Genomic DNA, 19,354 nt, shown 5'->3' with positions numbered 1-19,354 from the left:
ACTGGAGATTTACACTAGTCTAACGAAGCAAAATCTGGTCACATATTTCTGTTGTTGACAGAGCGTTGAAGAGCGTAACAGCTTCAAAACAGCAATAGGATGCAATAAAAACCATGTTGCAACAATTTTTAGGTCTCCTAGAAAGAACTAGTCCTGCTCTTCCTCAGGCTGGACTGGGATATTGGGCAGCCCGATTGTATTATATGATTACAGTGATTACAGTGATTACAGTATAGAACAAAAAACCAACAGGTAATTTGCAAGAACACATGTATTTTAGAAAAAAACTGATAGCCTTTTTTCATTACTGAATCTAAAGTAACCCTAGCAAATGGGAAGAACACAAACAAGAATGTTTTCTCAGAATCGGCTTAGCAGAAGACAGTCTAATTTGATGACTTTTCTACTTACAGTTAAGATAATTTAGCAAGTCTTTTGTTACCTTTAAAGATGAATGGTTAAGTGATGAATAAATGGTATGTTTAAGACACAAAAGCAGAGGCAGGTTTAGTAAACTATTGCACCTGAGCCATAATGACAGGGGCTTCTTGCCACTTGTCAGTGATTTTCCGTAGTTCTTCAGGCCAATTTATGTTCATTTTCATGGGAAGTGCATATATGGGGCATAAGGCAGAATTTGATGAATTAGTGTTTTCATTTCTGATTTGCCAAAGGTTTATTTTCCTTTAGTTGATGTGATACATCTAAAATGCACATTCTTTTTTGTGTCTCTAGATAGTTTGTTTTACATTATAATATTTTACAATTATTGATACTGTTCATAAAGTTGTACTTTTCCTTATCATTAAAGATGGACTTTGTCAAGCCAACACTTTTGCAAAAGGGTATGTCAGACTCTTTGGATAATTCAGCCCTTCTTTTGGCCATAGATAATACATCAACGTGTGTTTTTAAACGTTATTGACAGTAATATTTAAGTGCTGTTCTGTTGTAAATGTGTGACTAAAACTTTTAAATTAAAGTAAGCATTAGACTGGAGGCTTTATTCAGTTTAACCAGACAAGTTTCATTAATTTCAACGATACTATGAACACTGGACACCAGTGTGAATTTCAGGAAAACCTCAAACATATTTTTCAGTTTTAATCCACGTTTTGGTAAAAGCAGTATCATAAAATCATCTGTCAACTACTTTGAAAAAAAATCATTTTTTAAATGGAGTTGAAAAATAATAACCATTTTCAGTCTTATACCTTTTCATTTATAAGAAGGGGCGTTTTAGCCATGTGTATTGTATCTTAGAATAATTATACAAAGTGCTGCATTCCCCTCTCTTACTTATATGAGGTAGAAAAGATAATAGTTAGTGTAAGAGCTCCCTCTATAGGGTTTATTTTAAATATCAGCTTAGGAAAGCATAAAGGAAAATAACTTCCATCCATTAACAGTGTTTCATAAACATATTCAGTTGAACAAAATCATGTGATTTTTAAAAAAAAGGATTTTAAAGAAAGAAAAACATCAATGTTACCAATAGTCAAAGTATGAAGCCACATAATAATGTTACAGATTTACATTAGGATTTATTTATAATATTCATACTTGCAATTTTAATAGCAGCCTGATAAAATGTGTAATTTCAGTTACTGGTATATAAACCAATAATACAGCATTTTCTCTTTTGTAACTACTTTTAATACATATAGATATAAGAGCTCTGAAATTGCAAAAGTGTGGCTGACATAGTAATGCAAGTTTCTCCTCGACTGAGTAGTATTCACCTCTTAAGAATCTCTACCCTTTATGGACCCTGGTGGTACAGTATTCATGTGGTAACTACCAAAATTCCTAGTGAGAGAGCGACAGGATATTAGAAAATATTTAATATACAGCTATCAGCATACTTTAGGGAAGAGAAAAAAAGAGGAAAATAAGGCCAGGTGATCTGACAGTTTTCCTTAGACATCAGCAAGTGTTTCTAGGTCAAATAAGTAATCCTACAGACCTCATGGTGGGAAATGTGGTTGTTAGTAGTACTGCATTCACCATCTGGCTTTCTTTCATACAGAGCATTTATTATTAAAAACAAAACCACAGAACCTTTGTATGATGGAAGCCGTTCTCTTAGTTTCATTTGAAAATCAAAGCCTAAAATTGTCTAGTGAGAATCAGGCTGGAATGAAGCCTGGTGGAGATATTGTATGGATCCATAAACTTTACTCTGCATGCAAATAAACATTTTTGCTTAAGCGCATGTACCCCCCTCTCACCATTTCTCCTTCCTCGTGTGTGGGAACGGGTATGGCTTGCAGCATCACTGGAAGGTCAACAGGCTCTCTGAGGCCAGTGGAACTCCACACGTTGTATCTTTGGTCCCGCCCTCCCCGGGCACCCATTGCATTCATCTTGTGAAAGGCAGCAGTGCTCCCCTATCAGAAGAAGTATCCCCAAAAGGCCATAACCTGTGTGTCCAAACCCGGTATTCTCACAGGTTACTGGCACCTCTTTGTCTTATCTGAGTGAATAGAGAAGCACGGATGCAGGAAGGGAGCACAGTTGCCCTTCTCAGCCTTGCGGCAGCTACGCTCAGAAGCCAATGATGAGCCACTGGCCTTTGGCTCACTGGCAAGTGCTCAGTGCTGTGCTCTCTCTCCTACGTCCAGCTGCACTTCTACTGTTAAACAGCTCCATTGACAACATTTATCACAGCAGTTATATGAGACTATCATATGAGATTCCTCTTGAATATCTAAGTAGTGTTCATAAATAAATCAGCTGGACTAACTGAAACAGAGGTAACTAATTTGGGGGGGGGGCAATAAAAAAGTTTATGTGAATTTTTCTATTTAAATAAATACCAATTTGCTACATACCTATTTAATAATAAAGTTGTATGGTAATCAACATTATGACAGTTACGTTTGTACTAGTTCTCTCGCTCAGCATTTCTCACTGAACATGTAGGCATAGAAGATTGCTGAGAGAGGGCAAACTGATGATCCTTTAAAGGGAAATGTTAAGCCCACTGCAAAGAACGCACACCAGGGATTATAAAAGAAATTGTATATATGTTGGCGTCTGAGCATGCGGCCTTTAGAGATGATAATGAGGCCTACATACATGCCTAGGAGAAAATCATTTGGGTTGGAAGCTAATGGAATTCTTGTGGGCATTACTGCAATTAAATGCTAATTAACGTCTTTGAGACAATCAGTGAGGGAGGTGGCCTGAAAATAACTTTCATTGTATAAATTCTGGACTATTAAAAATACTTTTCTTGAATGTCACTGCTGTTACTCTGGATTTACAAATGACAGAAGAATTTTCCCCACAGTCCACCTACAGATGCTCCATGAGTGGGTCAGAAAACACCCATATTAAGGATGTCTCTAGTTCACACTTTTATGATATTCAGAAGTTTGAGTTTACAATAAAAATATATTAGATGTACAACAGCCAAAAAGTCAGTCAGAACACCTGTAACTGTGTTTTCCACTTACTCTTCCCTTATCTGTGAACAGAAAGAGAAACTCAAACTAGCTTATGAGCAGCCCTTCTTGTACTTAGTTTCTAGTTTCTTAGTCTGCGCGATTAAAACTTCTGTCAGTAAGAGCACGTAAGTCTTTTTTATTAGGCATAAATGGCAGGGTTTTGGTAGCAGGGGCTGCAAGGGGTGCCCTGTATGGGAAGAGGCCATGAACTGCCCTGTGCCAGGCACAGACGGTTCCAGCCGGCTCTAAATGGATGAAAACAGTCTCCACATGCCAGAATTTCAACCACTCCGAAGAGCACTTGGCATCATTGCTCACATGTATTTAAGAAAGGGCAGTAGCCACTGGGGACAGGAGACAAAGGAGGAGGTGTGTGAGAGGAGACACAGGAGGGCATGCAAATAGGGACACACAAGGCGAAATGCGAAGAGATGTGCTTGGAGAAACAAGATGGAGGAGGCAAGTAGAAGGGGACATTGCTGAGAACACAGATGGAGGTGCACTCCTGGAAGGAGGCACTCCACGCTGGACAGGAGTCCCTCTGAAGGGACTGCAGCCCATGAGCGAACCCATGCCGGAGCAGAGGAGCATTAAGAAGCAAGAAGCAATGGAGGAAAAGAGTAAGGAAGGAGTGGCAGAAAGAAACACAAGACACCGATGTCCTGTGCCACCCATTGGCTCACTGAAGGGATTGGGAGGGCCTAAGTGTAACATGCACGTGGCAGAAACAAGAGAGTTGAGACTAGGAAGGAGATAGGAGAGAGGGAGGCGAGGGGGGAGCAGAAGTGGTGGACTGAAGTTGAGCATGGGGAAGAGGGAGGACAAGTGTTTCCTTAAGTGTTTGTTTAATTGTTTGTCTTGCTTCTCGATACTGAAATACTGAATACTCAAATTAAAAGTTTATGTTGATTGACAATAAATTAAGTGAAATTCCCTGAGTCAAGATTGTTTTGCCCACAATAGTTTTAAAGAAAGGCTTTCACTATTTTTGCTTCTCGGAAATGAAATAGCTGTATGAGATACATACTGTTTTCTTACCCCTGTGTGCAGACCCTCAATCTTTTTGCTATGACAGCTAGAAAAAAAGTAAGAAATACATTGAATATTTTAAGTAAAGTTCCTTAACAACCATGACTCCTTAAAAAAATAAGGATTTATAACGTTTGAAACAACGTAGAGAAAAATAGGACAAAAATAATCCAGTTTTATCTAAATCTGCTATAAGGAAATTATCTTTTCACAGTGTAAATTTCAGTACTCCGGTTAGTGATATCCTTACGGTTTAAGAATCATACCCTTAAGAAGAAAGAGGTAGATTCAGCTTTCCTGGGATAAGAGAGCAGAGTAGATCAGTATCTCTCTCTCTCTCTATCAGAAAGTGCTCTCATCTGAGCAGAAGAGCAGATGACTGAGCAACTGAGCAGGAAAAGGCCATTGCTGCAATCTGTGGAGACTCTCTTTAGTGCAGGTTCCACTCTGCACCAGGAACATTTAGGGGGTAACGCCCTGCAAGTGAAATAGGCAAATGTCTTGTTTATCCATTACAAGGCATCTAACTGCTCATCTTCAGGATAGAGAAAGTCCTGCTCAGAAATAAATTTTAGGCATCCTGGAAACTTTATGAGAAGAAACTGAATATGCTTGAGTGCATATTGGGAGGCTGAAGGATTTAGGTATTAGATGAACAGTGATTTTGAAGAACTAAATTTTGGAGCTGGGTGATAAATATGGCAAGTAAGGGAGACCTCTACATTCCTAAATCTTGTTGTAATCCTTTTATTGGTAGGGATAGCTTAAAGGAAATTAATTACTGCATGTGTGCTCAGGAGGAAACAAGAGCTGCAACAGTAAGAGACTCAGATGATGAAAAAAGCTATACCCGCACTTACTGAAGTAATTCCATTGTGCTGAACTGGGGAATACTGGAAGACTACTGACGACGCTAGGGGGTTAAGAAATCTCCTCTGTAAGCTAAAAGGTAGGACAAATCACGATAGTAAAAGACCTCAGGAGGTCATGTATTATCTAAATATGTATTGCCTGAGTCTTAAATGTAGTTATCAGAGAAATGAAAACAAGTATCTCAGACCCACAGCTCAGAAATTTAAAATACTACTGCAGAGTAAGGAAATGTGATGTGCTGCGTTTTTGCTGTATTGGGCCAGTTATTTGTTTGTAATCTATTTGGCTAGATGGACTCTGTAAGGTTACATTTACTCGTGAGACTGCCTCTTGCAACAAATTTACCAGAATCCTATTCTGCTCTTGAGATTTATCCAGTTTTGTAGCAGGCATTTACAGGAAAGTTTGAAATCATTAGGAGTGGTATATGCAAAATGAAGGAGTAGATGTTGGGCTTGAATATGCTGGTATTATTTAGGAAATACCAGTCTACTTCTGGAGAGCTGTTCCTGATTTATACTAAAGCAAATTAAATTTAAATCAGGGCTATATTTATTTTATCTTCTTTGGTTAATACCAATGACATTACATTAAAAACCTTTCTTGCCATCTGCAAATTTAAAAAAAAATGCTGCTGAATTTATGGTTATTGCTTATGCAGAGAGCAGTCCATTTCTAATCACCTAAGTGATCACAGATCTAACAGCTGCAATTCATATAACGTATAGATTGCTTTAAAATGAAAGAAGCAGCGAACATCTAATTGCAGAGAATGTTAAGGTCTAACTCTTGCCAAACTGTTACTAGATACTATGGAACAAATCAAGATAAAAAGTATTATAAAATATTGTAACATACGTAGTAGAACTTCCAAGTGTCTGAGGATTCTTCAGTTAGGTATGTTTTTTAAAAATTCAAATTTAGTTTATCCCACAGTCATTTTTGTATGTGTTGCTGTATTGCTGTGTGTCTTCTTCTAAGCATAATTTTCAGCCCTAACTAGCATTCGTTATTCTATTTTACTACTGCTAGTGCAGTCACTGAAAACATTTATGTTGATAACTTTTGAAAATAATATGAGATTTGAACAAGGATTCATATCCAGCAAATGCATGTTTCCATATGCAGAGAAGGAATTGACTCTGAATAAGCAAACTTCTCTCAGGTAGCTAATTTTTCAGGAAAAATATGCAGGGACTTAAGGCAATCAAATGTTTTTGGAGGTGGAATCATTGGGAATAGGAAGAAAAGTTATAACGAGCATCTGAAAAGACGTCTTTAAGATATCAGGCATAAAACCTCTTTTCTGTTCTGCCATCACAGCTTTACACTGTATTAATGCTAAGATGGATGAAATAACATATCGTGTATGGCATGATTTCTGAATAAAGGCAGACGTGATGTTAAAAGTAGAAAAGTAGGTGTGGCTTAAAAGAAATACACTCATTGCTGGTCTAGTCAAAGGAAATAAAGCTCCTACAATTGACAAGTTTATTATCATGGGTATGGTATTGGTTCTGAAGTAACACAGACCACAGTAAAGGCAATTTGGATTCCAGTTATTTTCTGCCTTTTTGATGAGTTCTACTTTATAATGGATTGGCAGGTGGGACCTATCTCCCTTTGTCCCTTCTTACTAAGTCCAGCATGATTTCCTTCTAGTCCCCACTCCTGCCCAGCCTTCACTTTCTTTTTCTTTTTTGTCTGCAAGCTTGTTTTTAGCATTTATGATTGATTGCACAATTTACCACTACTGTGGTTCTTGCAGTTCCTACAGTTCTACAGTTTTCATTGGCCTGTAGAAACACCAGTAGTCTTCCTTGATGTGCTGTGGAAGTGCTAAGGTTGTTCTTTCCCTTTAGGAAGGTTCTGGCCAATTCTGTGAACCCTTCATGGTCCTGTTTGATTTCTGCTGTCACTTGGAAGGATAGAAACCCTTGAGGGCCTTGGAAAAAACACACAGTTTCTCCCTCATTGGGGGCAAATTATGGCAAGTCCTTGCATCAAACATTCCTTTCAGACTGCTCCCTTCTCCTGCCCACTGAGCCACATGCACAGAAATAAACCAGGGCCTATCTTCTTCTGGCCTTGTCTAGTTTCACATTCCCAGAGTATGGCTGGGCTTAATCTTCCCTGGTGTCACTGAAATCAGTGGCAGAAGCATACATGCTTTCTAGGCAATGTACGGTCTCCACTTTGTTCGAAATAATAGTGAATCTCAAATACAAGAACTAGCAGCTTTTAGTATGCAGTGTTTATTTGTTTGAACTGAATTTCGGTAAAATTGTATCAGCACAAACTGGTAGGATTTTTCTTAAAATAGACTTTTTCAGTTTTGTTCATGACAAAAGAGCCAGACTTAGCATTTTCATTGGACGTAGGGTTTGACTGAGTATGACTAATGACCCCTCACCCTGGTGTCAGACAGAATCTAGTTTAAATAAACACTGTCTGCTGTAGGTCTCAAAAGTCTGTGGCCTAGATTGGTATTAAGAAATTATTTGAGCATATGAGCAGCCCAGTTTAGTGTTGCTACAAATAATTTATCAGGTAAGTAAGTTGCTTTGATTCCCTTGAGAAAATCCACAAGTCTGATTTTATTTCCTATACAAGAGGGTCTTTAGAAGTATCAGTTTAACCACAGGAAACACAATCCCTACAAAGAATGCTAGCAATCTTTTTACTGTGAAAGCTTTATTTATATTATTCATATGCTAGAAATCTGAAAACTTGCTGAGAAAATTTTTTAGTTTCATATTGGTAGTATTTAGAAATGCCATTAGGTTCAGTTTATTTAGTAAAGCAGAAGTTTCTATTTGTTATGAAATCCAATTTTGGGGGTTGTCTTATCATTTAACATCACTGTGTAGCAAGCCAATAGCAAGAATGTCTGAATACAAAGTGGGTGAAATCCTAACTCTTTAACCTTACCACTTACTGCCCTACTGAAAGTACCTTTGGAAAGGGGATTGAAAACCTGCTTTTCAGATATGGCTGGGTAAATCTCCTCTTTGAGCACTTGAGGAAACAGTTACGTTTATAAAATAATATATTTATGTCCGCACGCCATTCTGAGCCTAGGAAAGGGAGACATTGACCAGTTTTGCAGCCAGGCATGAGAGCAGTTGGATCCTGAAATCTGGATAAATGATTTATTCTAGTGTTCTGTGCAATTAATTGATCTAAGATTATTCTTGATTTCAATTTTTGTTTTAAAAGGTGTTATTCCTGAGACACTCCTGAAAGATAACTTCTCTGGAAAAACTCTGTAATCCCCCCATTCTCCTCATAGTGCAGTATTAGCTAATCACATGACCAGCATTTTAAACACAGGGGGAAAAAAGAAATTCAGGCAGAAACTGCAAAACTAAATGACTCAACTGCCTTGTTTCTTATTAAAGTGTCAGCAAGCTGGGGTTGATGATGCCTCATCCAGCATTTCTAGCCTGAACAGGGACAGTAGAAGGGGCCCTGCAATCTTCTCACACAGCTGCACCAGGACCAAGAGTAGTTGAAACTGGATGGCACAAGAATTCTTCAGTCTACCAGAAAATACTTCTCCAAAGCTGGTAAAGAGGACAAGAAAGCTCAGATTTTTCAGGTCATTAATTTACTCCGTTTCTAAAGATATGCAAGGGAGAAAATAAATCTTACAAAAATCTTACCATAGAGTATTACCAAAGAGCCCAAGTTTAGCTGTTTTGAGTTCTTGTAGAGCTAAGGTTTTATTTTTAGATCCAGTTTGGTAGAAACAACTTGTTTATCATATATGCATAGCTTAATAGCTTATGAAGTTATTATAACGTGGTTGTTTGCAACAGTGGGGAACTGGATTTGATGACCCTCAGGTCCTTCTGGTCCCATTCCTAATTAAATTTTCTCTTTTTTACTGCAGCCCAGAAGATGGTGAAATTCATCCTGAAATCTGTAGATTATACATCCAGTTGCAGTGTTGCTTAGAAATGTACACAACAGAAATGCTTAAGTCCATATGTCTGCTAGGATCCCTTCAGTTTCATCGGAAAGGTATTGAATTACACAAATATACAGATGCTGATTTAAACAAAAGTTTTTTTGTGTCTGCTTGCATATTCATTAAATACACAGCACTAAACTGTAAAATCACCTACACAACTGTAGAAGCTTTTCAGCTTCTGAAAAAGCTTCTGAAAAAAGCTTAATTTCTATTGCAATATCATCATTCCTGCATAAATGTGTCGTATCAGGCATGTATCACTAATGTACTTGTGTAGTTCAGAAGTCTGAAATTAACCAAAAAAAAAAAAAAGTGGTCCCAAACCAAAGGTTGTCATTACTCAGATTCCAGTGAGCAACCTATCTTAGTCCTTTTATTAGAATAACTACTGCAAAATGGAAGGTTCTGAAAAATTCCAGTTCACGCATATAGCAATGTTTTGTTTCAGTTCAGGTTTCAACAATAACGTGTTTACTGTGTTATACGAAGTTTATAGAAGCTGTTGTCAGGATGCCCTGTGTCCATGTTTTTCTTCACAGGATAATCTTTCTAGCCAGACTGTAATTCCAGTCATGCTCAGTAGTAGGAGGATGTCTGCAGGACAATATTTAAACTAGAAGGCAGCAAGGAGCTTGACCTGTAACAAAGGCTGCCTAACAACTTAAAATCCCTTTAAAAGTCCCTCTCTTGTTTGTTATGTCATTGTTAAATAACTATTACTCAAACTGAAGTTTTATATCTTTTTTGTTTCCTGCCTAAGAGGCTCTTTTGTTCTGTTATTTTGAATTTACCACAGAAAAAAATTTCTTCCTAAGAGTTAAGTTGGAGAACTGCTACTAACTATCCCCATGTGAAACATTTTGTAACAGTCCTTTAAGAATACTGCTGCCTCTGTGCCTTATAAGTAGAATGAAGGGTTGGCAGGTCCAAGAGTGTACACAGTTAAAGCTTATTGGTTGCACCAGACAAATGAATTTTATTTTCTCTCTCTAATGGAGCAAATTCTATACCTCCATAAATCACTTGCATGTACTGAATGAAACTTTTTAGGGACTCTGTAATCAAATTGCTGCACTTGCCATCTGCATTACACAACTTCAGGAGCAGTAAAAATTCTCCAAAGTCTCAGAGTAAGGACAGACCTGTATTAGAGACATCGCATTCACCTCCTACTCTGACAAAGAAAGTGTGAGAACACATGGATGACAGAGGAGTAATGAAGTTTATGTTACTTTTCATATTACTCAGCAAAAACTCACAAATATTTTGGAGGACTGTCAAGTGTCATTTCCCAGATGGGCTTCCTAAGAATTGTGTAAAGTGATCTCTGATAGAGGCAACTCTGGGGCTCTGTTTCCAGCACTGGGATCTCAGTGTTTTAGCTGCTTTAACTACATGCCTTCCAGGCTGAATCTACCAGAGATCTGTAGAGAAATCCTGATTCTCAACTGTCCTTCACACACTGTATGTTTGTTTTGCTTTTTTGATTGGTTGGCTGTTGATGAACAAAAGGAGAAATTTGTACAAGTTCAAGAGTTCTTTAAACTAAGCAGAGCAATTCTGATCACACTGATAACTGTATTGGTATGAAACTTTTCCATCTAGGAAAGAAACAGCTAAGTCAACAGAAAAGGATTACTTTAAGCATGATGCCCATGCTGAGGAATTTGTTGGATAAGATATCTGAAGGCGTGTGTTTGGTTGAGCAAAATGGCAGGGGTTTAGTACTGAACTTATCCCTTACTGTCCATGTTATTTATCCAACAACAGCAACAATTGTTTATAGTAAAAGATGAATACATATTAAGAGCACCTTATGGTTAGGAAGCTGTCCACCTTTACAAAACTAGATACCAGATTCAGCAGTGAAATATATCCCACAAAGTGTATTTATACAAAGGAGATGTCTTTCTTTCAGTGAAAATGCACCTCTAATAACTTCATGTTTGATTAGCTGTCTACTAAAAGGAAAATGTAGAAATGCAAGCCATTTACTGAGCAGATTACTCAGTAACCTCATTACTCAGTGATGTCACACATCTTTGATTGGGACCATATTTGTGCCTGTTGTAACTACTCTTTGCCCAGGTAAGATCTCAGCAGAATACACTAGGTAAAGACAAGAAAAGGCCTTGTTTTGTAATGACAAAACAATAGGTTTTTTTTCTTTTTAAGACAGATTATACTATATTTCCTAGCACTGGCAATATTTGTCACAGCACCTTGTGTAATTGCACAGAGAGAGAGAGAGTAGTCTGAGGTGGCCTGAGTAACGCAGAGATGTGCCTGTGGATACAATGTGCTTCATTTGCCTGTGAATGGAATCTACCTGATTAACTTAAGCTAAACTTCTAAGTAGTAGACGACTAAAGTTAGATAAGATGAGCTACAGCATTACAATGTAGACCAGCTTAGTTCCTATCTTGTAGTACTTTTGATGTACAGTGGTTCCCAATCTGAGCATAGTCTTGTGCCATGGCTAAATGGAGTAATTTTTTTCCTGTGTCCATGCAGAGATAACCACAGTAACTTGGCTCCAAGTTTCATCCAACTGACATTCTTTGAGAAAAGTTCATAATAGACAAAAATTCTATAATCACAGAGACTTGAATAAACTGAATTTTGGAACTTAGCCAATAAAATGTTGTGCTTATATATTAAATATTTGGGCATTTACAATGCCTTGAGGCACTATAAAGGGATCATGCAACAAGAGAAATGCCAATTAGATATTAAGAATTTTTTAGCAGTGAAGGTAGCCAAACATCAGAACAGGCACCCAAGAGGCTGTGAAATCTCCATCCTTGGAGACATTCACAGCTCAAAAGGACGAGGTCACAGGCAACTGGATCTAAGTTGGCCCTGCTTTCAGTGGAGGGTTAAACCAGATGACTTCCCAAGACCTCTTCCAAACTAATGTTTTCTGTGATTCTGTATCTGCCAAAACAGACTGTTTTCCAAGGAGCAGAATGAAGCTGTATTTTTCTTGAAATTCTTTACTTAAGGAGAAAAGTACTGCAGTGTAGGCACAAGTGCATAAATTTATCTGTAGGAATGAAAGAGCCAGTAATTTGACTGTTCTGAAATATATTGTGCTGTTGCTAGTATATAGCTTTTTTAGTTTTCCACCAGCATCTGAGTGATATTAAAACAAACATTCAATTCATTTTCCTTGTCAACAAATAGTACTACCCTTTTGAAATTGTGAACATTTCCAATATGTATTAACTTTGCTAAATTTATAAATGCGTATGTCTATTGTTATTCCCTACATGTGATTTCTGTCTGTATCTTGTAGCTCATTTTTGAAGGTAATATTTTCCATCTGGATATAATATTTTCCATTTTCCAGCCCTCTTACCTGTTGGATAAGTAGTTTGCTGGGCTTTTTAAATCTCTCTTGAGGCTTCAGCAAGGTGTGTGTTCTATTTTGGAGCCAGCAGAGATTCGTGTAGAGTAACATGCAGGCTGTTCTCACCAACATGCAGCTAATAAATAATAATGTGGGTTCTGGTATCTTGACCAGACATTATCAAACAAACTGCAGAACTGATAAATCTAACGCAGTGAGCTGATGCTGATGCTCTTTTCCCAAGAGGAACTCAGCCAACACTCCCCACTGGGAAACAGATGCTGTTTTATGAAACACCACAGTACTATTTGAAGGGCTGAGCTCTGGTACTTTCACTGTCTTTCTCAGCACTGATCTTCTGAGCTCCCCTTATCTTACTGTGCTACTGAACAAATATTCCTACATATACTATATAATATCTCAAGCTTCTTGTACAGCAATTTCTTGCATATTTACAGTACTTCAGATTAACTTACTCCTGTCATATAGCCTCTGTTACAAAAGTAAGACAGTCCATTATTTGTGTGAGCTGTAACAGCCACAGTGGGGCCAACAGCCATAAATATTTCCAGCTGAGCTATGCAGTGAGTAAACTAAGTGCTCTCTAATAAATTTATTTCTAAGATACATACACCACAAAACTCCAGTGTTGAAAATACATTATAACTGCAAAACTGAATATTCAGAACATCTGCAAATGACAGAATGAAATGTGCCTAAGTAGGGTTAATTCCACCTTTTTGTATGCACTAAGTCCTTGGTTACCGAATCATATACTTACTCTCCTTTTCCACCATCCCAAGAGTCCCGTCAGATTGAGACACATGCTAATATTTACTTGGGCAGTCATCTGTGTTTTCTCCTAATTGCTCAGTGTTATATGTCATATGTCTTGCACATAATTCTGTTCTAAAGGCAGAATCCTTCTGTTCCTCAGACTTTTCTCAGTAACTCATTCAGTGATGAGAGTGTCTTCAGAACTGTCTTAGGTAGTGAGATAGTAACAATTTTTCCCATTGTAAAGAAGGAACAAGAGATTTAGCTAAAGAGTGCTAATTTAGGATCTGAGATTGCAGCATACTTAGTAATCTCTCCGTACTTTCAGTTGCAGCTCTGAGTGCAGTCTTCAGGCTGAGCAACCATAGAATGAGAAACACCTTGTCAGTAACTATCATGAGGAGCTGTGTTTAGACAACTTGACTAGAATCACAAGAAAATTCTGGGGCAGAGGAAGGTGTAGAGTCCAGTTTTCAGGGCAGCACTCAAGCCTGATAACTGTGAAGAACTCTCCTGTGCCTTCCTGCAGTCCCTACCATATAGCTTTAAGAGTCTTGCTGTCCCTTTTGTCACAACAGGGTATCTGCAGCAAACACCTATTGGCAGTATGGCAGAAGACAGCTCTTCTTCCAGCTCTTCCAGGAAATCTTCCGAAATGTCTCACTGTGTTTGTTTACCACTAGCATACTTGACCTAGCTTTCTTCTGCATCATCATCGTGCTGTAGCAGAACTTTTCTGGATAGCATCCTTCTCTCAGACTTCGTCAAGGAACAGATTAGTTCAGTTGCCTAGGACCAGAAGCTTCTCTCCTGGGCCTAGTTTTGCTTTATTTATCTCCCTCCATTGTCTGAATTTCAATTAGCTTGAATAGCTTTATGCCTTAGAGAGCAGCATCAAACACAGGTCTTCCACCTGGCAATACTTTCTTAAAATTTGAACTATAGTTTCATGGAAAGCAAGATATTCTGGACAAGCTTTGGTACCTCTCTAAAGTGTTTACAACATTCAGCTCTAATTCCTTTAAATGTTATATGTTTACTTTATTGATCTTGCTTGTACATGTTCCCAACACTGACTATTCTTTTGATCAAATAAACAAATCCTGGCTTAGGTAGCAAGCTGCTAGAGGAAGTAGTTGACAAAATTTCTGTCTATAGAATCAGCTGGTTGTAATGATCCTTTTTTCCATATTAATATTGAGCCTCTTTAGATCCTACACTGAAAAAACTCAGAATTATCTCAAAGTTCTTAAGTACATTTCAGCATACATCAGTGCATTCTGTTACAAATATTTCTGACTCAAAGATTTTCATTGATAATATAAAGAACTTCAGTGCATCTGAATGTGCAAAAACAGCAGATAAAACAGCTTTGCTGATTCATATATCCACAATAGTATCTTCCCCAGATAGATCACTAGATCATTACAGCGTGTTACTGTGGAAGTGCATGTTACTGAAGTTTAGTGTCTACACATGTTTACAGAGAAGCTATTACTTTCTTAGGATTATCTACAGATATAACTGGCTTGTTTGGTTATGTAAGAATCTATAATAGAAATATTTTAAAAATCCAAAGTTGCAAATTGCTAGCATGTTACTAGCTCTCTGTGCAGCATTTGTGCACAGTACTCATTTTTCTAGTTTTGGGAGCAAGCACATATAACAGATCAAAGGTAAGAGAGGACAGAAATTGTGAAGGTTAAAACGAAGTAGAGGTATTTTCCAGAATTCAAAACATGCTGTGAAAATAATTAAAGCTACCATGTCATGGAAGTACAAGGCTTGAAACTGGTAACGATGTATACCAAGTTTGGACAAAGCAAGTCACTATTCATGTATACTCGTAAGAATATGTTATTCTTATGGTCCAGAATCAGGTGAACCCACTATACTAGTTTGTAACTTACTGACAAAGAAGTGTACAACCATGGGAAGGTAATTTTTGCTGTCAGTTACTCACGCATAGCTCTAGTCATTCTAATAGAATTTGGATCCATGGGCGAAATGAGTCCCGGATACATTAGGTTACACTTCCTTATATGAAATGTTCTCAAATTCTCATTTGTTTCCTGTCTTTCTTCCTAAATGAGATGTTTATGCATGAAAAATTTCTCAGAATGAAATGTGAAATACTTCAATGCTTGTAACACACATATTGTTAATTCTTCCCAAAAGTCATTTGGAAGCCCTAATGAATGGCTGAATTAGCTAAAATCACAGTTCTATCACTGTTATTGAGATGTGTGGGCCCCTCTGACTTTATTAAACTTATATGAGCACAGAAGGACACCACACTAGGATACCAGAGTGGTAGGTACCTGAAGAAATGCTATAAATACATAGATAAGAAATGAAAGAATGGAGCCTAATGGAAAAATTATGTGTACGCATTATAGAAAGAGTAAACTACGCTTTTTCACTGATCTTATTCCTGCGTTGTTGGTTCTTGAGAATCACATAAAATCACAGGCAAGTGTGTATGCTACTTGTATGTACCGTAGAAAGCATTACAAATTGGAATTCATAATATAACTTTTGTTTTCCAGTATGCACTTAGTGATAATTACATACATTTTTCTTAAAATAGTACCTAAAAGCCTTTGACAGCTTACATTACAGATTAGAAAAAGAAACCTTGAATTCAGTGAAGGGATTTTTGTTTTATTTTGCTTTGTTTAAATTACATCCTATTTCGTGTTTTGAAGAACATGGAAAGGATTGTTCAACTGATGTGCTACAATCTCAGCATTCTGTTTTAAAGACTAGCAGATATTTGTCAGCTAGAGGCATAAGGTTTGAGAGAGAAGCACATAGGTGTAGAGAAAAAAGCACTTAAAATCCAGAGAATCACTCATTCTCATGTGGACACTAGGAAGAGGCCAACATGAATAAGCCAAAAGCAGGCATGGAAGCAGGAAAACACAGTATCCACTACAGCCTTATAGATTCCATTGCTTTTTCCTTGATAATAATATTTCCATTGAGACAATCTCCATGTTCTGCAGATCCCAAGTATAGCTCAAGAACGAAGTTCCTCAGACTGAGCTAACCATATTTGCAGCAACATATTTCTTCCTTCCTGCAAGATTCTCTCCTATTTCCCATTTTATGTTCTCTTTTTCATTCATTTTATTTGTGTTCTAGATCTTTGTATTTATTTTTAAGTGCTAGGTTACAAATCTGATACAAATGCGGCCTTCTTTTGAGAGATGGGTTCCCTCCGCTTGATTAAATCCTGTTATTCCCCTCAAAGATCTTTCTAGTTCATCTGGAGTGAAATCCAATTATCTGTGAAGGACCTATATGTATATGTGTGTACATATATATATATGTGTGTACATATACATATATATATGTATTTTTTGGCATTATGTAAATTTCTCTGGGTAGCAGGTGATGTTTAAGAGTAGGAGCATAGTGTAGTATGGCAGAAGCAAACACCACAGAGGTCACCACAGAAGCAGTAAGGAGTACAACAGGTGAGTATGGTCACCGGTGGTGTAGCCTTACTGAGGTGATCATTTTTTACCCTTTTATTTATCCTCATTCAAGTTGGATCTTCAGCATTATTTAATTCAAGAGCTTTTCACTCCAAAGGCAAATCTCTGCATCATAATATAAAAGGACACGATGAATTAGAGGCTAGAAGACACAGAGTACATCAAGTGTGTGTTATGTTAAAATTTTACCAGTAGTAAAAAGGGCCATTGTCTAGCCAACTGGCAAGAACAGCAACTGCATGTGGACACCTCTGAAAGCAGTGTGCATGATAAAACTCCTGCTGAAATCGGTGAAAGTCTTTCCGCTGACTGAACTGCAAGTAAAATTTATGGCTCGCATTTCTATATTAAGGAAGTGTGTTGTACAAAAGATATCCTTCCCCTACTATGATGAGAAGATTAAAGAGCTTTTATTTCCCTACAGTGGGTGGCATAGAGTAGGAAATGTTAAGCCGAACTCATAGACATTATTCAAGCAAAGCCTTTATTATTAGCTGACTCTTAACTATTTTCACGTGATTGAGCAGATGCTGTGAAATTCAAGGAAGGCTTCATGAACTGTTCACAATACAACAAAATTTCTGGAAAAGAGCTCTTTCCATTTGAAAAGAAATCTGTGCCTCTTGCTTGTTCTGCTAATTTTTCAAGAGCTTTCTTTTGCACTAACAAAAAGAACAATGCAGTCTCTATACTTCTCCAGTTGGGAAAAAGAATTGTTATTGTTTCTACTGAAACACCTGAAGGATGCATCTATAGACAGGGTTGTTCTTGACAGCATGTCACCAAAGGTCAGGTCACTTTCAACATAATACTTCAAAATAATGGCAGAACTAACAAACACCCAGTTCGAGCAACACCACCTTGTATTTCTGCGACATGAATGACAAATTAGATAGTTTTCCTGGGGCAACCCTCTTTTACAGAAAAGCGTGGTAAGTGAGATATTGGTAACAGTATATTGTGCTATGGGCTTCTTATACTGGGAAAAGTAATCAATAATGAAGCTTACATAAATGAACAATTAAAACTGTACATTAAGATCTACCTTAAAATAACAGCATAAGCTGCAGTTGCCAACTAGAAATAATTTGAAAGTTATACCTAAAAAGTGATAGATACACAATAAAAAATACAATCTGGGAAATGGACTTAGGCTGCTGTTCCACAAGCAACTGAGTCAACATAAGAGCTTTTTGTTGCCACCAAAAATGTCTTGATCTCTTTCTCTGTATTTCCACTCTCATCTTGCTTCACTTCTTCCTCCCTTCCACTGCTTCTGGCTATATCATCACCCCCATCCTCCGGCACTTGCTCTGGAGCATGCTTGGTTCTTTACTGACTCGATTTAACTCACTGAAACAACAGAAAACTTTTCACCTTTGCTTTTTCTTTTTGTGGAGGTAATCGTCTACCATTTGATGGGTTCAGCTGGCTCACAGAGGGATCTGACAAAGCCAAAGTTAGAAGCAGGTGCCAAACTAAGCAGCAGAGAAAGGACGAAGGACACTACTTTTAGATGATAAACTGTTATGTCAGGTCATCTCTTGGGATCATACAGTTAGATGACTTTTGGTGAGGATGTATAATGCAGGGGAAAGGACATTGTACTGACTTTAAAGGATGATGAAAACATTAGGCAAATATCTCTTATAGTATAAGGAGTGTCTCGTTGGACATTCAGACAATGAGTAGCTGAGAGTTTTTCAGCAAAGAAATACTTGATCAAAATATAACAGTTCAAAGAACCTGCTTAAACAGTTTCTTCAGATCCAGAAAAACGAGAGAAAGTTAATAGCGTGATAGCTCGGGTACTAACCTGTGATGTGGGAGAGTAGTATAGCATGGTCTTAGTCTCTAATGCCCCAGAAGAATGGGATAATCACTAGACTCTGTCCTTCCTGTTCTTTTCAAACCTTCCAGGAAGTGCTGAGGTTTGTCCTGATGTGATAATTTCTGAAATTGCAAAAACTGTGAAATGACAAAACTTTTCCTACTCAACTCCTCAGTACTACTGGTTTCAACATTATTTTCTCTATTTTTACAAGGTTTATGTGTTTCTTTATGAGATTGTGTAAGCTATGTTATTGAAAGAAGAGAAAAAACTAACCTCTCAGTAAGTGATCCACTTTGAAATTTTTCGTTTAAATGAGGCACACACAAAAAATCTTTCACATCCAATCTTTAGTGCCAGGGCTGTACTTGCCACTACAGACAAAGAATAGCAATAGGCTATCCATGGGAAATTTGCAAGGATACTAACTAATCTCCAATATTTAACTCTCTTGCGTTCTCCACTATCATGGTCCACTTCCTACACCTCATTCTCTCCCTGGCAAAAGCTCTGGCAGATCTGGTGTGAAGTCCCCAGACAGTTCCAACATTGCCTTTATTT

At 37.6% G+C, this 19,354-nt stretch overlaps 1 protein-coding gene across 1 annotated transcript in view; it reads left to right on the top strand.

The window, feature by feature from the left end:
- LOC104146878 (regulator of G protein signaling 7 binding protein) overlaps positions 1-19,354 on the top strand; it is a 43,673-nt gene that overhangs the window by 18,420 nt on the left and 5,899 nt on the right. Inside the window, exon 3 of the mRNA XM_068925892.1 lies at positions 9,250-9,380. Within this exon, the coding sequence (XP_068781993.1) occupies positions 9,250-9,380 (131 nt within the window). The remainder of the gene's footprint in view (positions 1-9,249; positions 9,381-19,354) is intronic.

The sequence above is a fragment of the Struthio camelus genome, chromosome W (genome assembly GCF_040807025.1).
Source record: "Struthio camelus isolate bStrCam1 chromosome W, bStrCam1.hap1, whole genome shotgun sequence".
In the NCBI taxonomy this organism is placed as follows: domain Eukaryota; kingdom Metazoa; phylum Chordata; class Aves; order Struthioniformes; family Struthionidae; genus Struthio; species Struthio camelus.
This window is presented reverse-complemented; position numbering and strand designations above follow the sequence as displayed.